This window comes from Acipenser ruthenus, chromosome 4 (assembly GCF_902713425.1).
Source record: "Acipenser ruthenus chromosome 4, fAciRut3.2 maternal haplotype, whole genome shotgun sequence".
Lineage (NCBI taxonomy): Eukaryota > Metazoa > Chordata > Actinopteri > Acipenseriformes > Acipenseridae > Acipenser > Acipenser ruthenus.
Genome location: NC_081192.1, coordinates 21,811,727 through 21,831,557, shown reverse-complemented (window position 1 = coordinate 21,831,557; position 19,831 = coordinate 21,811,727). Strand labels below are relative to the sequence as shown.

The following is a 19,831-nucleotide window of genomic DNA, read 5'->3' as shown; positions in this document are numbered from 1 at the left end:
TACTACCACCCACAAAAAAATCTGACCAAATACAATGTGAAAAATGTGCAAAAATGCAGAAAATCAGACAGGGGGCAAAACTTTTTCACGGCACTGTAACTATTTGTTTATTAAATCTTTTTAAAATATTTATTTATTATTTTCCTCCAAAAATTTATTTTTTTGAAAATTTGTATTTTATGGGTTGTAGTCTTTCACCTCTATCTGTGAACAAAACAAGGTTCTAGCGCATCTCCAGCATTTAAATGTTGGAATTGCATTCTAGCAGGAGACCCATTTTCGAATGTCAGATCACTTCCGCGTGCACAGGGATTGGGTGGGGCAGCTCTACCATTCAGCATTTCATGCCAAGGCCAGAGGTGCTGCAATTTTAGTACATAAAACATACCATTTGTTGCTTATGAAGTTATTGCAGATAAGAACGTTCGTTATGTTGTTGTTGTAGGCAGACTTTTTAATACTCCCATGATTCTACCCAATGTTTATGCCCCAAACTGGGATGACAGGGATTTTATTACACATTTTTTAACTTCACTTCCTGATTTAAATACGTATCACTTACTTTTGGGTGGGGACTTTAACTGTTGCTTAAATCCTACGTTAGATCGCTCATCCTCAAAATCTACCTCACTTTCTAAAACTGCTTTAGCCATCTGATGCTTTCTTTCAGATTACAGGGTTCCTGACCCGTGGTGCTTTTTATTTCCTACAGGTAGACAATACTCTTTTTTTCTCCTGTTCACCACACATTCTCACGTATTGATTATTTTTTTCTGGATAATAAACTGCTGCCCTCAGTTCGCTCTTGTACGTATCACAGCATAGTTATATCTGATCATGCCCCTGTCATATTAGAACTACATTTTCTTTCATCAGGTTACGCCCAGGGCTCCTTGGCGTTTTAGCAGCCTGCTACTTTCTGATGAAAATTTCATTAAATTTATGTCTGAACAGATTACTTATTTTTTTGATATGAATAACTCCCCAGGAGTCCCCATTACAACGGTATGGGAGGCAATGAAAGCTTACCTGCGTGGTCAGATCATCTCTTTCACTGCTCAAAAGAACACATGTTGTAAGAAGAGACTGTCAGAGCTAACTGATCTTATTCTTCAGCTGGACCCACCAGTCAACGAGGTGCAAAAGCAGGAGGAGAGGATGAGGTGTATAAAGGCCATTTCCCAAGCCAAGCAGGGAGAATGGATGAGATGGGAGAGTGTGGAACAATGCAAGATTGGCTGGCAAGACCTATGGTCAATGGAACAGAGCAGGATCAGTTTCCTTATCAGGTCAACATATGATGTTCTCCCATCACCACAGAACCTAAACCTCTGGGTAGGAGAGGATCCCTCATGTCCTTTGTGTTTATCACCTGCAACATTAAGGCACATTTTGACAGGATGTAAGGTGGCTCTTAGCCAAGGACGGTTTACTTGGCGCCATGACCAGGTGTTGCGATGTTTGGCCTTAGCATTGGAAGACAAGTGTAACATGACCAATAAGTTGCCACCTGTTCCATCAAAACATTACACACAAAAGACAACATTCCTCCACCCAGGAGAGCAACCACCAAGAAAAGGTGTTAAAACCAATCCTCGCCCAGGACAACTGGAAACTGCTAGAGACTGGAAAATGATGGCAGATGTTGGTCAACGGCTTATTTTTCCACCTGAGATTGCCACCACTAACCTTCGACCAGATATTGTCTTGTGGTCTGGATCAGCACGCCTTGTTCACCTGGTAGAGTGCCATGGGAGGATGCTGTAGATGAGGCGTATGAGATGAAGAAACTGCTGTATGCTCAACTAGCCACTGAAGTGGAACAGCGAGGATGGAGAGTCCGGGTTTACCCAGTGGAAGTGGGTTGTCAAGGATTTGTGGCACAATCTACAACCCGGTTTCTCAGAGACGTCGGATTCAGTGGCCAAGAATTGCGTCGCAAAGTGAAGAACTTATCTGAAGCAGCAGAGAGGAGCAGCAACTGGCTGTGGTTGAGACGGAAAGATTCTGGCTGGGGATCTCAAGCACAATAGAAAAAGAAACGCTGATGTACAGGTAAGTAATCTGGGCTAGCATCACCATTGAGCCCTCTTGAGGTGTCGTGGGCTAGTCGACGAAACACCGAGGATGGAAGGTGCCCACTTGAAGACCCCAGAGATGTACCCTACTTAGCTCAATCCAGACGGTTGTCATGCTGATGCGCTGGGGAGACCGCACTATGGTTGATCCCCGGAGCCAGCATCACAGCCGTTGTGTGTGCTGATGCGCTAGGGAGGCAATAAGCTAATCCCTGGAGCCAGCATTACACTTCAGCCATCAACACCAGACAGAAGGATATCTACATCATCGTATGGAAGGAAGCGCAAATGGATGGAGACACATATGGATCATATTAGTTTACTATGAAGCTACGTCTTAGTTGGTGCTTATCTTGGCGAGAGCCAAGTTCAAATCAGCATGAAGTTTTAACATCTACTCTTATGTAATGGAAATCTATAGTAAAACATTCACTTAAGATTTGGGCCCAGTTTAGACAGAATTTTGGTTTTCAATCTCAATCAATGTTTTCTCCCTGCTATGAATCATAATTTTGCACCCTATTTGAATGATGTTTCCTTCCAGGCATGGCATGGTAAGGGTCTGAAATTTGTGTAAGATCTGTATATTGATGACAATTTGGCTTCTTTTGAGCAACTTTCTTAAAAATGTAATATACCAAATACATACTTCTTTCGGTACTTGCAGATTCGACACTTTGTGCGTAGTAAGGTGATTCATTTCTCCAATTTACCTGTTGAATCCCCCATCGATTCTCTTCTTAAACTTAATCCTCAATATAGGGGTATGATTTCTAAAATGTACAATTCCATTTTTTCCTTACATTGTCCTTCAATATCTACTATAAGGGCTGCCTGAGAGCAGCACCTTGGCTTTAATTTTACAGATGACTTACACTCCTCTTCTATTTGTACACACCACGCTCTGATTCAATTCAAAATCCTTCACCACATCCACATGTCCAAAATTAAATTGTGAAACATTTATCCTAACATTGATCCTACATGTGATAGATGTAAGCAGGCTCCAGCCTCATTAATCCATATGTTTTGGACCTGTCCCAGGCTAGTCGCATTTTGGAACTTTGCCTTTGAGACCGTCTCCCAAATTTTTAATTTGCCCATTGACCCCATACCACTTATAGTGATATCTGGTGTTGCACCTGATGGGCTACCTTTGTCCAAACTCTAATCCAGCACCCTGGCTTTCGCATCTCTTTTGGCCCGCTGCTTTATTTTGATGAATTGGAGGCAGACTGCCCCACCCTTCTCATGTTCATTGGATTAGAGACATCATGCAATTCCTCAAACTTGAAAAAATCAGATTTACTCTTAAGGGTTCTAGTATTAAATTCTATACTGCATGGCAACCGTTTCTCTCACACCTTACAATTTACAGCCCCCACTCCCTAACTCCTATTATTGTTGACTGCACTTTCTCGCAATAGTCTGAGACCCAACTCTTTCCCTTTATGTATTTATTTACTTATTTATTTTCTTCTTTCCTCTCTCTATAGGGTCCTATATTTAATGCAGGTACTTTTGTTCATTTACTCTATGCTGTACACTTGTAGGTAATGCTAATAAGATGATTTTGCCTATACATTTATTTATTTATTTACTTATTTTATTTTCAATTATGTCACCAAACAGTAATGCAGTAATTTTCAATTACTTTTTTTCTCATTGTTTCTGTATTATCTTATTTTGTCTTTCTTTTTTTACGTTAAAAAAATAATTGAAATAAAAAAAATATTCAAGCTAATTTGGTTAAAACTGTATTTCATTACATCTCACCTTTAGGTCAGAATGGAAATTATGCAGTCTCACTTTTCTGAAATGTAATTTATCCCCAAGTAGTGACCTTTGCAACACTTTAATAAGAATCTAGAATCTTGCACTGTTGCATATTTTTACAATGCTCATTAGGAAAATGATCTAACACTAAAAACCACAAACACATGGATTATTTACAATATAAAATATGATTTCTATTATAACAGAACATTAAAAAATGTTCATATGACCACCCTTTCACCTGTTCAGCTTCTCTGGATTGAATCATTGGCCCAAATGTTGATTACAGCCATTTTTTCTTCATCCCTGCTGCCATCTGGCTCATGGTGTGCCTCAATAAACAGATATATGACTAAACAGAATAAACAGAAATGTTCTGGAAGTGAAACCTTCACGTAGGCATGGCTGTTTGTTACTTTGTCTGCTTACGAACAAATTTCATGCATTTCATGCACACACTACACGGGATTGTGACCCAGGTAGCCAGAACCTGGGTTGGGACCCGTGTAGGACTGTCAGTGAGGAAGGGACTTAAGTCATTAGATATGAAAATTCTTTAAATAAAACATGTTTAATTGTTAATAGATTATCCATTTAAAGGTGTGTCCTTATGGTTTTCAAACCCACTTCCCTACCCTTCATTGAGAACTTGGTTGCTTTTCTGGAAAGGAAAATCCGGCCATAACTAATACGCCATCACCAAGCGCCATAAAGGCTCTGTCTGGCTTTTACCCATGTCGTTTCTTTTGTTTTGGCCTATCAGTCACGAGCGGTGAGGCCGAAATGGGAGACAACTGTCTTAGAGAATAGAGGAAGGGCTACCCTAAGCCATGGATTCCCTGAGGTTTCCCCCTACCATAAAAAAATAAAAATAATATGAGTAGGGGGTGCTGAGTGGTTCATATTTAGTTCTGCAGGGTACGTGGTCAAGCTGGAGAGGCTGGGCTCTTTCCTCAGTGCAGTCATGCTCTGGGGGGCAGGCGTGTCTCAGCTGTTTCACTTTCATTCATCTTTTTCCATATTTTTTTGGAGGTAGGTGTCAGTGTGCCACTGCGGCTCGTTGCGTTAATCATTCATTATTATTTTATCCATTCATGGTTTGGCGGCCTCGTCTTTTGGGGGGAGGCGGCCTCACACAGGTAGCTGTCGAGTACCCACGGACAAGGTCTCCAGCCTAATCATCATCATTAAATCATCTGTTCAATTGTAAATCAATCAATCATCAAATTGCGGATTCTCCGTTCTGAATAAGATTACTGCTGCCCTCATTGTACAGTTGAACTTCAACATATGCTATGCCATTCCTCTGCTGTAGGACATAAGAGTTATATATTTCCTTTGAAATGAAAACTCTGCCGGAGCTGACTGTATTGGACAGTAGTAACTCTCTATTGTGTAGTACCTTAGATGTTAAGAAAATGTCATTGACATTAAAGGTTAATCTTTACAATGATAATGGGGGCTGTAGAAATGATACAGTTGCTATTTTTTTTTTTTTTGAACAATTGTTTTTTATTTGTTTTCCATAACAAGAAAGTAAAATAATTGGGCATAGTACACATGAATACAAACTAACAATTGGGAGCTCTAAAACAAGTAAAAGAATGACAGAGAGAAAAAAAGAGGGGGGGGGGGGGGGGGTTAGGGCCTAATTAAAATAAACTTCTGAGATAAGAAAAGGCATCTGTCCATGCTGTTACAGTTTTTGCACTGGCATGATGTAATCTAGCTGTACTTCTCTCCACCAACACAATATCTGCAAATGAGTGCAACCAGACACGATCTAAGGGTACCTCTGTCTCCACCCAACCTCGTAGGATTGACTTTCTAGCTGCTGTTAGTCCAGCCAACAAGAGCCGTCGTGTCTGAAGGCTAATATTCATTTGGGAGTCATCGCTGAGAAGGAGCAGTCGGGGGCGATACAGTTGCTAATTAAATGTAGCGAAATTGATTTTATATCCTTAGTTACAACACATGTAATTGATTTCAAAGCATGAATTATTTCTTACAGTGAGTCATTATGTTGTGTTTCCACAGGGATCAGTGTGTACAGTTGGACCAAACCCAGAAATTAAAATGGTCCTTTGCTACAATCAATGCCCATGGAAACATCATGATCCGTGTATAGCTGTACTGATAGATGAATAGGTTCCAAAACACTGGGTGAAAAAGTTACAGGTATTTAATTTATTTTCTCATTGCACATTAAATGTTTTCTAAATTTCTAGGTAACTGTGAAAATTAATGCTTGTAAGAGAGGAGGGACAATTCAATAGTAATGTGTTCATGGAAGTATTTGTGGATTGCCTAGCATTGTTGTACTTATATTAATATTCATGTCAGCTTTGTCTAAAAAAACAACAAAAACATGTTCTGCCCTAATTTGTTTTAATTAACCAATAGACTGGTGGATTTTTCCTTAGATACATTTACATTACCAGGGAGTTTACCACTTATTATCTCTCTGTTTAATGAAACTGCTTGAAAATGAATAAATTCACACTAATTGGCTGAAAGTGCTAAGACAAATATGCTCTTATACACATTAAATATATGATCTAATTGGAAATGCGCTTTTTATGATATTTCTAGAATATACTTTAATGAAATCTCATCTACAGGACTGAGTTTAATTAGTTATAATTTTTTATTTATTCATGAACATAACTCATTGCCCTACAAACTGCACCGGGGGGCCATCTTGAAGAGCTTTTGTGATAAATTAATTAATTATTTTCAGATCTAATTTTTCTGTACAGCATTTCCAATATTTGTTTTGCAGGTTAATATACAAAAGCCATTAAAAAAATGTAATTGATTGCTTATATGTTTTTATAACATGCCTAATAATTCTAGGAGGGTTGGAACATTTTTGAGACCCGTAGGCTTTATTATTATTATTTATTATTATTATTATTATTATTATTATTATTATTATTATTATTATTATTATTATTACTAGTTTTTTTATGGTAAATGTTCTCAGTCTTGGTGTAATAATAATATACAATGCAGTTAACTGTTCAACACACATTTCAATAAGGAAAATATGTGTATAATAATTGAGTGCTGGGAATAATATCCAGAATTTTTTTGTACATGTAATCGAAGGGAAAAAAAATGTCTTTTGTCAGTCAGAAATGGCACAGTTGACAGAAATTAAATATTCGTATCACAACCTATTTTGCACCGATTTACCATCTTGTCAGAAGTTGGCAAGTTTCTAAGATAACAATAGGAAAAATAGCACTATATGGGATTTCTATATATATACAGAAGATCAACACAGCCACTTTTCCCTGTGGCAGTGTGCCCCGCCCATGTGTGTATTTTGTGTTATATGTTGCATGTGGTATGTTAATGTTGGTGTATATGTATATAAATGGGTCTGTGTAACACTAGTGATTTAAAATATATATAGTTGTATTTAGGCACAGAGATTGCACAATCACTTCACGTGCAGATAAAGTATGTAATAGTATGTGAGCATGGGATTGCACAAATTAGTTCACGTGCTGAGATTCAAGTGAATAATTAATTAGTAATTGAATCTTGGCACAGCTGTATATATAGAGGCACGAAGCACTCACTCGAGGTTGTGTGTTCGTGAGTGGAGAAAGGGTGTGGAGAGGATAGTAATTTAAAAAAAGAGAAAAGAATAATAACAATTGTTACGACATGCTGGAAGCACCAGCACAATACTTGTTTGTCTGTTCATTTGGCCATTGTGTCATTTATTTTGAGTGTTTTGTTTTGTTTAAACCTTGTATTTAACAATTACCCCAGCGCTGGCTAACTTGGTTCCTGCCGGCTGAATTGTTACTATAATTATTCTCGGACTGCTGAGGTCTCGCCTCCCTTACCTGGTACTGTTGTTTATTTGTTTTAGCAGCTGGCAGTTCTGATCCCTCTGTCTGCAGGGACGGCTCCTCGCTTGCTACTGCATAAATCATATCTGTAGCTGCTGCGTCTTTCCTATGGAAACTCCCTATTTTACGGGACCAGATTTCTCGTGCCTTATCCACTATCACATCCAAACTGACAAACTCTCCTATCACTGTATGCAAGCTATTCAAATACAACTGTCTAAACTGTACCATTTTATCGGTATCCTCACCTGGACCACAACCTGCTTGGTATGTGCACTTAAGCTCATCGTAAAAATCACAAGGCTCTTCCTTTTCCATACATTTCATGTTGTAAGCCCTAGTTAGAGCTACACCTGGGTTGGAAAAAGGGGAGTATTTCTTTATTAACAACTCCTGACATAATTTCTCAAAGTTATTTTGCGTTTCCTCCGGTAAATTATTTACCCAAGCAGCATGCAGTAACCTTTGTTTAAGAAAAAAATGACTTTTGCTCCTCTTCTAGAATTCCAGCCAATTCAATAAAACCTCTAGTTGTAGCGATGAAGTCTTCTATATGATTACCCTTTTTTGTCAGGTCGAACTGTGGAACTTTTACAGTCATGCTTAACAGTTCACTGAATGTAATTTAGACCCTAACTGTGTTCTGTGTGTGTCTCTTGTGTTCGGAAAGCCAGGTGTATTCGGGTGCTGGTCTCATGGAGACACTGACAACTCAGACTCCTCTGCGCATGTATTGCGGATATCTCTTGGATATTGAAAACCCAGAGTGCTAGCCCGTGGGTTTCGGGGAGGCAGTGCTACACACTCAGCCTCCTTGGCATCAGCCTTAGTTCTATCCCATGTTACCATTGCTCTCTCCTGTTCCAACTCTTCAACTCTACGTTTTAATGCAGCCTTCTCACTGATCAAACCACCATTCACCTCATTATTCCTACGCATTGCTTCGTTAAGCTCTGTGTTACGCAGTTGACACCTATCCAGGCTACTCCTCAGATCTTGAATTCCGGCTGCTGTTTCATCTCTAAGCTTAGCATGCTCTCACCTCAAAGCCTGATTTTCTCCAGTTACAGCCTGAAGCTCTCCAACCAAATCCTGATTTTTGCTCCCCAAAACCTGACATCTCTCCTGCACTACCTGATATTTGTCCTGTGCCAATTCCAACCTTTTAGTTGATAGACACGCTATAGTAGCAATTGCACAAATAGGTCTCACAGCCTTAACTTAAAGTTACCGAACCATATTTTCCTGAGCCCTCCTGAGATTCGACTGTGAGAGAAACGACAAGATCCCCTGGATCGGGAGCCCCCGGTGTATAATGTTTAATCACCACTACCAGATATTCATATAGCCCCTGCTCGGAAGCAACTTCCAATCTAGGCATCTCCACCATCAGTCTCTGAATCTGAAACTACAGACATGGCTATACTTTCTAACTTGGTTTAAGTCAAAATTAAACAGCCCGTGGTTATACACTTAAAAATACACAAGAAATCAAACAACACTGCGGCAATCAATATTTGATAAATGTGGTTTGCGGAAAGATTACTTTACTGCTCTGTGATTTTCTGTTCTACAACGCTGTTATACGCTGTTAGAAGGGAAAAGCAACTACTTTACAGCACTCTGGTTTTCAATTCCAATCCTGCTTGTTGTACACAATTGGAAGGGAAAAACCACTACTACAAATTAAATTCCAAGTTTAATTCTTTGTGTCTGTATGTTCATAAACCCGGCACTTACTGTGCTAAATCACTCTTATCACGTCAGGGTCACCAGTTAATGTAGGAACAATTCAATAATCGATAATTTAATGTTTATCTGGGTTGATTAGTTCTCTTACTAACAATATTTAATTGATGTGTTACAAAGATCAAGGCTTTACTATGAACACACATTCACACGCAGACACAAGAAATGTTTAACCCTTTGCGGTCCTATGTCAGACCAGGTCCGACATTACAATTTTCCCTTTCCTGTCCGATGTCGGACCCTGTCTGACATCATCAAAAAGATGTAAAATACAGGTCTCTAGCCGTTTTTTCTCCGTAAAAAGCCAAGAAAACCATTCAATGGCCGAGTGAGACCGATAGGAGCCCAGAGAAGCTGAAAGAAATGGGGCGGATCTGAGCAATACACATAGCCCCGGCACCACAGAGATAACACGGCCATAAACAAACAAGATAGCTGCTTCTGCATCCAGCGCTCAAAGAATTTCACTGACATTTGCAGAGCTTTTTGAGATGTTATAGTAATAAAATAATGACTTGGATCGCATTATTGAAGAGTTTGATGATAAAACTCTGATCAGGAGATGATTTATCAGTATGCACGACTATGAAGAGGTATGTGAAAAATACAGCGAACAAGGGGTGTGCGGCGCAGTTTATTTTAGACGCGCTGTTTAAAAGTATTTTTTTTGACAGTAAAACAGGTTTAAAAGGCACTGCATATCAACAGGACACTCAGTACTGCATCTCCAGCACCACCCCACCCCTCGTTCGCTATATTTTTCAAATAACTCGTAATAATAGTACATACCGATAAATCATCTCTTGATCACTCGTTTTATCACCAAACTCCTCAATAATGCGATCCAAGTCATTATTTTATTACTATAACATCTCAAAAAGCTCTGCAAATGTCTGTGATATTCTCTGAGCACTGGATGCGGAAGCAGCTATCTTGTCTGTTTATGTCCGTGTTATCTATGTGGTGTCGGGTCTATCAGTATTCATGAGATACGCCCCTTTTTTTTCGGCTTCTCTCGGCTCCTATCGGTCTCACTCGACCATTGAATGGTTTTCTCGGTTTTTTCCGGAGAAAAAACGGCTAGAGACCTGTTTTTTGCGTCTTTTTGATGATGTCGGACAGGGTCCGATATTGGACCGGAAAGGGAAAATTGCGATGTCGGACCAGGTCCGACATAGGACCGCAAAGGGTTAAACTAACAAATGCTACTCGTGCAAGAGGACTCGCAAGATACTTGTTTAGTGTTCGTCCACTGTGTTTGTCTGTCTGTTTTGGCTACAGTGCCGTTTTTATTTTACAAAGTGCTTTTATTTTGTTCAACCTTTTTATTTTCTATTTAATAATAAACCGGCGCATCAGCACATTTTCATCACTTACCACTCCTGTCTGTGTCCTGTGTTCTTCACCGCTCAAGCCATCCTGTGACAGTGTCACACACTACATTGTGAACATGATAACTGCCTTGATTTTGTACCAATCTTCACCAAGCTTTTATTTTATTATACAATCTTAGCCTTCTATGTATGTTTCGGGTTGCATTTGACTATAATCTTTCACTCCCTGTCCTCTTACTGCGCGATTATGTGGACCCTCTCTATATGCCTGTACTGGGTTTCATAAAAGGTAATGGCTGCAGATACCAGAATACATGATTCTAGTTGATAGTTTTTGATGACCCCTTAGGCCAACAGAAATATTATGTACATTAAAGTACTTCTGTATTTAGGTTTAGTTATTTTATATACTTATTTATTTTGTTCATTCAAATGTTTGAACTGAATAACTCAGGAAGGATTTTTATAAATGTGAAATGTAGGAAATAGTGGAGCTGCTCCGGAACCTCAGCTCTGTCGCCATGCTCCAGAGCGCCCAAGGGTCCTAGCTCCAGCTCCGCTCCATCTCTCCAGCATCCTGAGCTCCAGCTGTATTCCGGCTCTGGAGCTCAGCTCAGAAAACTTGCAAGCTCCGCTCCGGGTCCAGACCCCGGAGCTGGCTCCGGAGCTGGAGCATGGCCAACCGTACTCTGCAGCTCCTGCTTTGATCTCTGAATCTCTTCTCAGCTCTCACACCCACTCAGGTCAAAACCTTGTGCGCATTTAAAACATAATTAAAAAAACATGTTCACTACAGTACTCTTATCAATCTTCATGAAGCATCCTCTATTTAAATAGAATCGTATTACAAATTAAATTCAACAGTTATTTTCTATTAAACATGCAGCAGATCTCAAATATATAACTGTTTAAATATAATAGACTGTTATATATATATATATATATATATATATATATATATATATATATATATATATATATGTGTGTGTGTGTGTGTGTAGGCATATGAAAGAAAAGGTTCAGCTGAAGAAGGGCTTTTGCCCAAAACGTCCTGAAAATAAGATTTGTTTAATCTTTTAAACCTTTTATGTACATTAAAAAAAAAAAAAAAAACTTTTTTCATGTGCTATATGTATAATATATATTATACATACTAAGACCACACACTTTACCATTGGTAATGGGCTGTACTGTATATGCAGCATACAAGAAATACAGCAATATGTTTTAGTACCTATTATGCAAGGTTTTTTCTTGTTCATGTCCCGGTTAGTTGATAATGACTTCCAGCTTATAGAGTATATATTACTTATACTGATATACAGGGGAACATTCATAGAAAACTGTTACATCCAGATGTGTATTGTATATAATATAGGACCTTTTCTTTAGCTGATTAAGCACATGGTTACAAGTCTTTGTGTCAGCACAGCAAGGGGCATTGAGTAAAGTTATTCCAGGTAATATTGAGATGCATATCTCAAGGGTTCTATCCTGGTTAAATAAATACATGTGAAAATTATAAATGTGATGGTACGGCAAGTGCCATAAATACAAAAGTGCTGTGCTAGCAATTACTGATATCTATAGTTTCAGAGATAGTTTTTCTAGGCAGCTGGCATAATATCTGATTCTACTGTAATATTCAAGCCAGTATTTAGTATAGTGTAAGCCTAAATCTGCCATTTGTAAGGTATAGCCACAGAAACTAGATATTGTTTTCACAGGAGCATAGCTCACAAAAGTGTTATTAAAAATCAATAAAATATTGCAGATTGGAAACCATGTAGAATGTGAGAAGAGTATGGAGATTGAACGAGACTTACCTGTAAGTTGAAGTTGGATCGTTATTCTATGACGTCACGTCTCAGGTGTAACATGCCTCAGGCTGTACGCACATCAGGCTTGAAAGTTAACAAAATATTATACATACATAATACAGATTGGGATGAAATGCAAACTTAACAGTAGTATATTATTTTTTATATTTATTTATTTATTAACTTATTTGATTATTTAACAAACAGTAAACAGACCCCAAAGGGTGGGATAGGGTGGGCACGTTACACCTGAGACAAAGGTGACGTCATAGAATAATGATCCAACTTCAACTTACAGGTAAGTCTCGTTCAATCTCCATATTCTATGACATCTCCGTCTCAGGTGCACCACTTGAGAGCAAGAAACCCAAAAATAGAAAATAATTTTTTATTAATAGGAGGACAAGAATCCAAACTTAGCAAACCAATTCATAGCACTATAGTCTTACAACAGAAAAAACAAATGGTCAATCACATTCAATTGAAAAACTAAAAGCATTAAAATGATATTTAAATAATTTAAATTAATATGTATTATGTACACTTTGCTGCAGAAAAATTAATAAATAAATAAATAAATAAATAAATAAACAAAAACATTTTGCTTAAACAGATAACATTGTTACCTAAATCTGCAATACCTGTTCCCCAAATACAATATTATGGGGTATAATAGGTTTATTGTAAAACCTAGCAAAGGTACGAGAAGAAACCCAACCAACTGTATCCAAAATTGTCTGCAAAGGAACATTTTTTACTTTTGCAGTAGAAACTGAAGCTGCCCTGGTACTATGTGGTTTCAAAATACTGACACCAATACCTGCTGAACATATAATTTGCCTAATCCATCTACCAACTGTGTCACTAGATACAACTTTATGTGGTTTTAAAAAGCTAATAAGAAGTTGACTAACTTCCCCATGCAAGGGCTGAGTTCTATTTAAATATTCAGTAAGGACACTATATACACACAACTCTCATCATTTGGAAACTTAGAAAAGCATATCTTTTGGACTCTTGAAAGAGGATTGGTAGTCTTCAGTAAACAAGGTAATAGAAACACATATTCTTTATGTGAGGACTGTAGGTTATCTAAATTTAACAAGAAAATAGTCTGACCTCTTTGTGCAAAAACTAATGCCATTAACATAGTAATCTTTAATGTAAGTAATTTAAGTGACAATTCACTAGTAACACCTAAAACACTAAGCTATCCTAGGACTATTGCTGGATCCTAGATACTAGAATACCTAGGAAAGCTTGGACATAGCTGAAACATGCCCTTAACTGTCCTGGACACACATTCTGTGAAAAAAAAAAATTATCATATTTAGGCATAAATAAACTCAGTGCACTTCTAGCTGTGCAGACAGAACTATAGCTGTCCTTTGTCAAAAAGATAAATCAGAAAATCTAAACCCTGTGGAACAGTTGCTTTAGTATAATCAGTTCGTTAATGTATGTTTTATACTGAGTTTGTGTTTTAGGTCTCCAGGCCTGAATGATGAGGTCGGCAGCCCTCTCTGAAATTCCTTGACTTTGGAAACATTTCCTGACATTTAATGCAGACTCGATCATGCTCTTTTTTCTTTGAAGACCGTATTGTTTTGCTATGTTTATCAAAAACCTGACCTGCCTTAAAGTGTCCCGGGATTCTGGAGCCTGTTGGCAACCCTATCTGAGAGCTATGAGGAAAAAAATTACCGTGATGAGTGACCTGAATCTCCCTGCGAAATAAAACCCACATTCATTTAAATACACCGTGTGTGTAACACATATCAAATAGGCTACGAAATAGTTTACAAATTATTTAAATAAAACACAGCATTTCCCAAATGGTTCAACTTGCATTGGCACATTACAATAACTTAATTTAATTTACAATGGTTTTCCTATAAACACAACAGTTTTAAATGATAGACATCAATAAATATTTGTGTTTTGCACGGTGTGGTGTTGAGACTGATTCTGCCTTCAGCTAAACAAACAAAACCCGGGGGCTAGTTTAAACTCATTATGCTTTGTATTTGTCTTTTATAACAGCCTGGTGTCATCCTCTGAGCTGGAGTAGAACTAGGTCTAAAATGTATAGGTCTAGAAAAAAAAAGCAGTATATGTGAATTTATACCAGTAATTGCACTGATTAGCTTTCTACAGCTCTGTTTACAAAATGTTAACTTATATTTGTTTTGCCGCTTTTCTTCACAGATCATCATCCCTCACTGTGCCATAGTAGCACATGGATTTCAGGACTGCCAGTGAGGAGGTAACGTGATCTCTGTTAATCAATGTTTATCAATCAATCATAGCAGACCACCATTACAAAGCGCTTTACAAGATAGTGAGGAACAGTGAAATACAGGGCATAGTACATTAAATACAAACAGTAAAAAAACAATGCAAATACATTAAATACTGGCATTTTACAATGCAAATACATTAAATCCAGGCATATTACATTAAATCCAGGCATATTACATTAGACTGTATTAGTTAATACAGTTTTACATTTGTATTAGGGTCAATATAACTGGCTAAATAATAAAGGTCTGCCCCAATTACATTGATATTGTTTCCAAATAAAGTTCAAGTAAAAATGATTCTAAAGCATATAGAAAATAATCTATGCAATAATGAGATGCTTTGCTTAACACATTAAATATATGCGACACTGACACTATACAATATTTTCTTGTTCATTTAATGGGATCTTGTCCTTATAACTTCCTAATAAAATCTTATTTGTTTGGGAAACCCACTTGCCAAATAATAGGATTGCATTGCTTATGTAAAACAGAATAAACTCCTGCAGAGCAGCTAATTAACAGGACTAGCATATGTGCCCAGCTGCTGGTTTAATAAACACTTCATGACAAATGCCTTTAAGTTGGAAAGCCAATGTGCCCAGGTTTCAAACACGTAGCATTTACTTTTGCAATTTCCAAGGTCATGTAATCACAGGGAGAAATACATATGAATTTACTGGTAAAAAACAGTCTAACTGGGGGAAGTTGAGTAGTATACACACTCACTATGTTGTTATAAAACGTATTGCAATGCACATGACATACCAATAATTGGCATGCCAGCTGTATAATTTACTGGGACACGCCAGCTGGGTAAGGGAAAGTAAAAGAAAAGTGAATGTCACAGCTCTAGCAAATCTGAAGGTTAATTTAAGGACTTAAAGGTGTGTATACATTCAGGGGTACTAGTTTTGTAACTATAACAGTATGTTTTTTACTATACATAGTACACTAGTTGTTGTATACAAGGAGAACCCATTAACATATATATATATATATATAATCTTGGAGGCATTCATACCAGCAAAGCTTTTTCCAAAAAGAGGTGCCGACCATAAGGCACTTTATATATTAATGTCTCTGCAGAGTTAAAAAATAGTTGACAGCAATGACATATAAACCATGTATAGTTTGCTCGATGACGCTTGTAGAGACAAGGTTGGTCGCACACTCAAAAAGAAAACAAACTGAAAGTGTTTCAATACATAGTGTGTCTTCATCAGGTGTTGCAGTGACTGTCAATTAAAAAAACAACACAGCTTTAGCATATATAAAGGACACCAATCAATCCAATAGTTAATTGGATAGTAACCATATAGACATTACTTCACCTATCGTAGCATTCATCAATTATTAATCCATACATAGTGTAATTATACAATAATTAAACTAAAACACTGATATATTAAAACACTTTAAAATACAGCCATATATTCTGCAATATGTTACAGATCATGTTACATAGTTAATTTAAACACAGTTATTCAATACTAAAGACTGGAAGACATTGGAACGTGATTTCCAACCCCAGACACCTGAAGATTCAAGTTGGCGTACAAAGATTAATTTAACATATTTTTAGATATATGGATTGAGATCTAATGTTTCATTAAATCCATGTGGTTCCATAGACTTTAAAGTATAAATCCAGAATGACTGTCTCCTCATTAGCAGATTAATTGTATTACCACCTCTCTCAGAGCTGAGACTTTTTCAAGTCCTATGAATCTGAGACTTGAGGCAGAACAGTGGTTCATGGCTTTATAGTGTCTCGTTATCACATAATCCATATAGTTATAACTTATTACGTATTGCAGCCTTATGTTCTGCTATAGGTAAATTTTAAAGGTATTTTTGTTTGTCCTACATAAACTAAGCCACAAGGTAATTTAAGCATATATACCACATGGGTTGTATTACAATTGATAAAACCTTGTGTCATGTATTTACAGAGTGTGGATGATTAAAATATTTGGTATTGTGTATGTTAGAACAATGAATACATCTTCCACACCGAATGTTACCATGCACTGTTTTACTAAGCCAATTGTCATTAGATGATATTGATTTATACATAGAAGCAACTAACGCATCCTTAATATTCCTACCACGTCTAAAACAAAATCTAGGTGGAGAGGTAATGAAAGGACGAAGTTGAGGATCACATTCCAATATCCTCCGAGTTTCGAGATTATTCTTTTAATGTCATTGGGTATATAATTATACTCAGTGACAAAAGTCAATTTTTCTTGTGTAGTTGAATCATTCATCTTTGTAGTTTCTATAAGCTCACTACATTCTTACATTTCAGTTCTACTAAAAGCAGTATTGATTAAGTTCTTATTGTAACCCCTAAATCGAAAGCGAGCTCGCATTTCTTTAGCTTTAATTTGAAAGTCAGACGTGTCACTACATATTCTTTTTAGCAGTACAGATTGACCATATGACATATTTTGACTAAATGTTTTGGATGATCACTATCTGCAAGCAAAATTGTATTCCTATCTGTTGATTTACGAAAAATAGATGTATTAAGAGAACCCTCATCATTTACTGAAATTAACAAATCTAGAAAATGTATCTTAGTTTGGCTATATTCCACAGTACATTTTAAGTTCAGATTGGTATTGTTTATGTAATTTCTAAACAAAAATAGATCAGTCTCCTCAATATATCTTTTCCAAAACAAAACATCTTGTAGGAGTGAGTTAGAGGCAGTGTCATTAACATATCGTTTTTCCCAACATCCCATATATAAATTTGCATAGTTTGGAGCAAAAGCAGAGCCCATGTAAAGAAAATGTATCTTTAAATAAGAAATAGTTTGATTCCAATATAAATGTAGTTAATTCCAAAAGAAAATCCATGGATAGATTGTTTTGCTTTACTTCAAAATAAAATGACAGTGCTTCTAAACCCCCCTCACTGTTAGAAAGCAGACTTTCCACATCAAAAGAAACTAAAAATGCTTCTGGGGGAAATGTATATTGGGAGAGCAACTTGATCACATCACGAGTATTAGATAAATAAGATGGTTTTTGCAATATCTTTAATGAAAAAAACTGTATTCCTTCAAAAACATATATTTTCATTTTTGACAAAGAAAATATGACATGTTTTTGTTTTCTTTTTGTAGTGTGGAATTTGATTTAATATTACACATGTTCTCTGGCAAAAAAAAGAAACAATAAAAAAATGTTTACTATCACATTATAGCTCTTTCTCAGTGGCACAAGTGCTAGCCTTTATGATGGGATGTATTGTTGTTTGTCAGTAATTTGATTAATTTGTCAATAATGCTTTTAAGTCACATACAGTTATGGCCAAAATATTTGCATCACCTACAATTTAGGATTGAGAAATATATATATATATATGAACATAATTTAGATATTTTATTAAACATCATGTAATAAAATAAACCACAAAATGATACTGCAAAAGTCTGGAAGTACTGGAAGCCATAATGGTAGTACAGTATTTCATATTAGATTTCAAAATGTCACATTTTTTAATTTTTGACAGTTTTTCGTTAAGTATAAGGAAAAGCAGTATGTAATTCAATACGTCAATGTAACTGTATTTCACAGGCTGCAGTCGACTTTATGAAGCAAAAATTGTTAATTTTATAGGGTGATGCAAAACATTTGGCCATAGCTGTACATGTATTTGTGAACCTTGATCATTTTAAAAAGCAGTACATTTTTTTAACAACAAAAAAGTAAGCTTAGTCTTTTATTTTATTTTACAGACAAAGACTGGGGTTTTTTTGCTGCAGGATGGTAATCAGGAACCTTTCAACGTTCGACTGCACTTAGCTAAAGACATTCTGACTATACAGGAACAGGATGTTATATGTGTGTCAGGAGAACCTTTCTATTCCAATGTAAGTAATTGAACAGTTTTCACTTTGATTTGTACAAGGAAATATAACTACACGTACAGTATGCAAATACAGCAACTGCAAATATTCATGGATACACCTAAAATATTAACAAAAAGCACTCTGTCACAACAACAAATATATTATATTTTAGCAGAAAATGCAGTTTGTTTTATTTGTGTGTCATATTCAGGTGCAGTTAAAAGCCATGAACATAACTGTTGCTTACTTAAGTTGATGACTTCTTGTGACACTTAAGTAGATATTTACCACTTTAATTTATTCCATAAATCTTACCTGTTGTGCAATATCTGTTCCGTTATCTATCTATCTAACATGTGCAGCCTTGAATGAAACACACTACAGTATAACAAACATGTATTTTCATTGTAATACATAACACATATCAGCAACTACACTTGGTTAAAATAAGGTTTTACTTTTACCTTACCTTTCAGTTTGTCTGACTGTTTCATTTCAAAGGTAATTTCACCTCTGTAATGCCTTGGGGTCAAAGGATGTTGCTGGCTACAAAGCACGACAGTCAATAGGGGAAGCAGCTGGATGTTTTATAGACAGGAAAGAATGAGTGGGAGGAGTGGGGATAATTTCAATCAAAGGAAGTGCAAGACTACCAGAAAGTAAAAACCTATACATGTTTGTAATAACGTGTGCATTTCTTCTACAACTGCACATTTATGACCATTATAGCGAAAGGAAGTGTAGGACAGTTAGGAATTATTAAATTATTTTCTTAAGCTATAACCACTTTAGGACACAGTAAAACATGTTTTAGGGAAAAGTACAGCTATGGCCAGAAGTTTTGTATCACCCTATAGAATTAACTCATTTTGCTTCATAAAGTCGAATGAAACCTACTGAATAATGTTACGTTAACATATTGACTTACATACCGCTTTGTAGTTTTCCCATATACTACAATACTGTACTTAGCGAAAAACTGTACTTAGCGAAAAACTGACAACAATTGAAAAATGTGACATTTAGAAATCTAA

At 36.6% G+C, this 19,831-nt stretch overlaps 1 protein-coding gene across 1 annotated transcript in view; it reads left to right on the top strand.

Annotated features, from left to right (window-relative positions):
- Positions 1–19,831, top strand: part of LOC117399333 (gamma-1-syntrophin) — a 137,681-nt gene that overhangs the window by 64,916 nt on the left and 52,934 nt on the right. The window contains exons 2-4 of the mRNA XM_034913109.2: positions 5,892–6,032; positions 14,835–14,892; positions 18,684–18,818. Of these exons, the coding sequence (XP_034769000.1) occupies positions 14,866–14,892; positions 18,684–18,818 (162 nt within the window). The 5' untranslated portion in view covers positions 5,892–6,032; positions 14,835–14,865. The remainder of the gene's footprint in view (positions 1–5,891; positions 6,033–14,834; positions 14,893–18,683; positions 18,819–19,831) is intronic.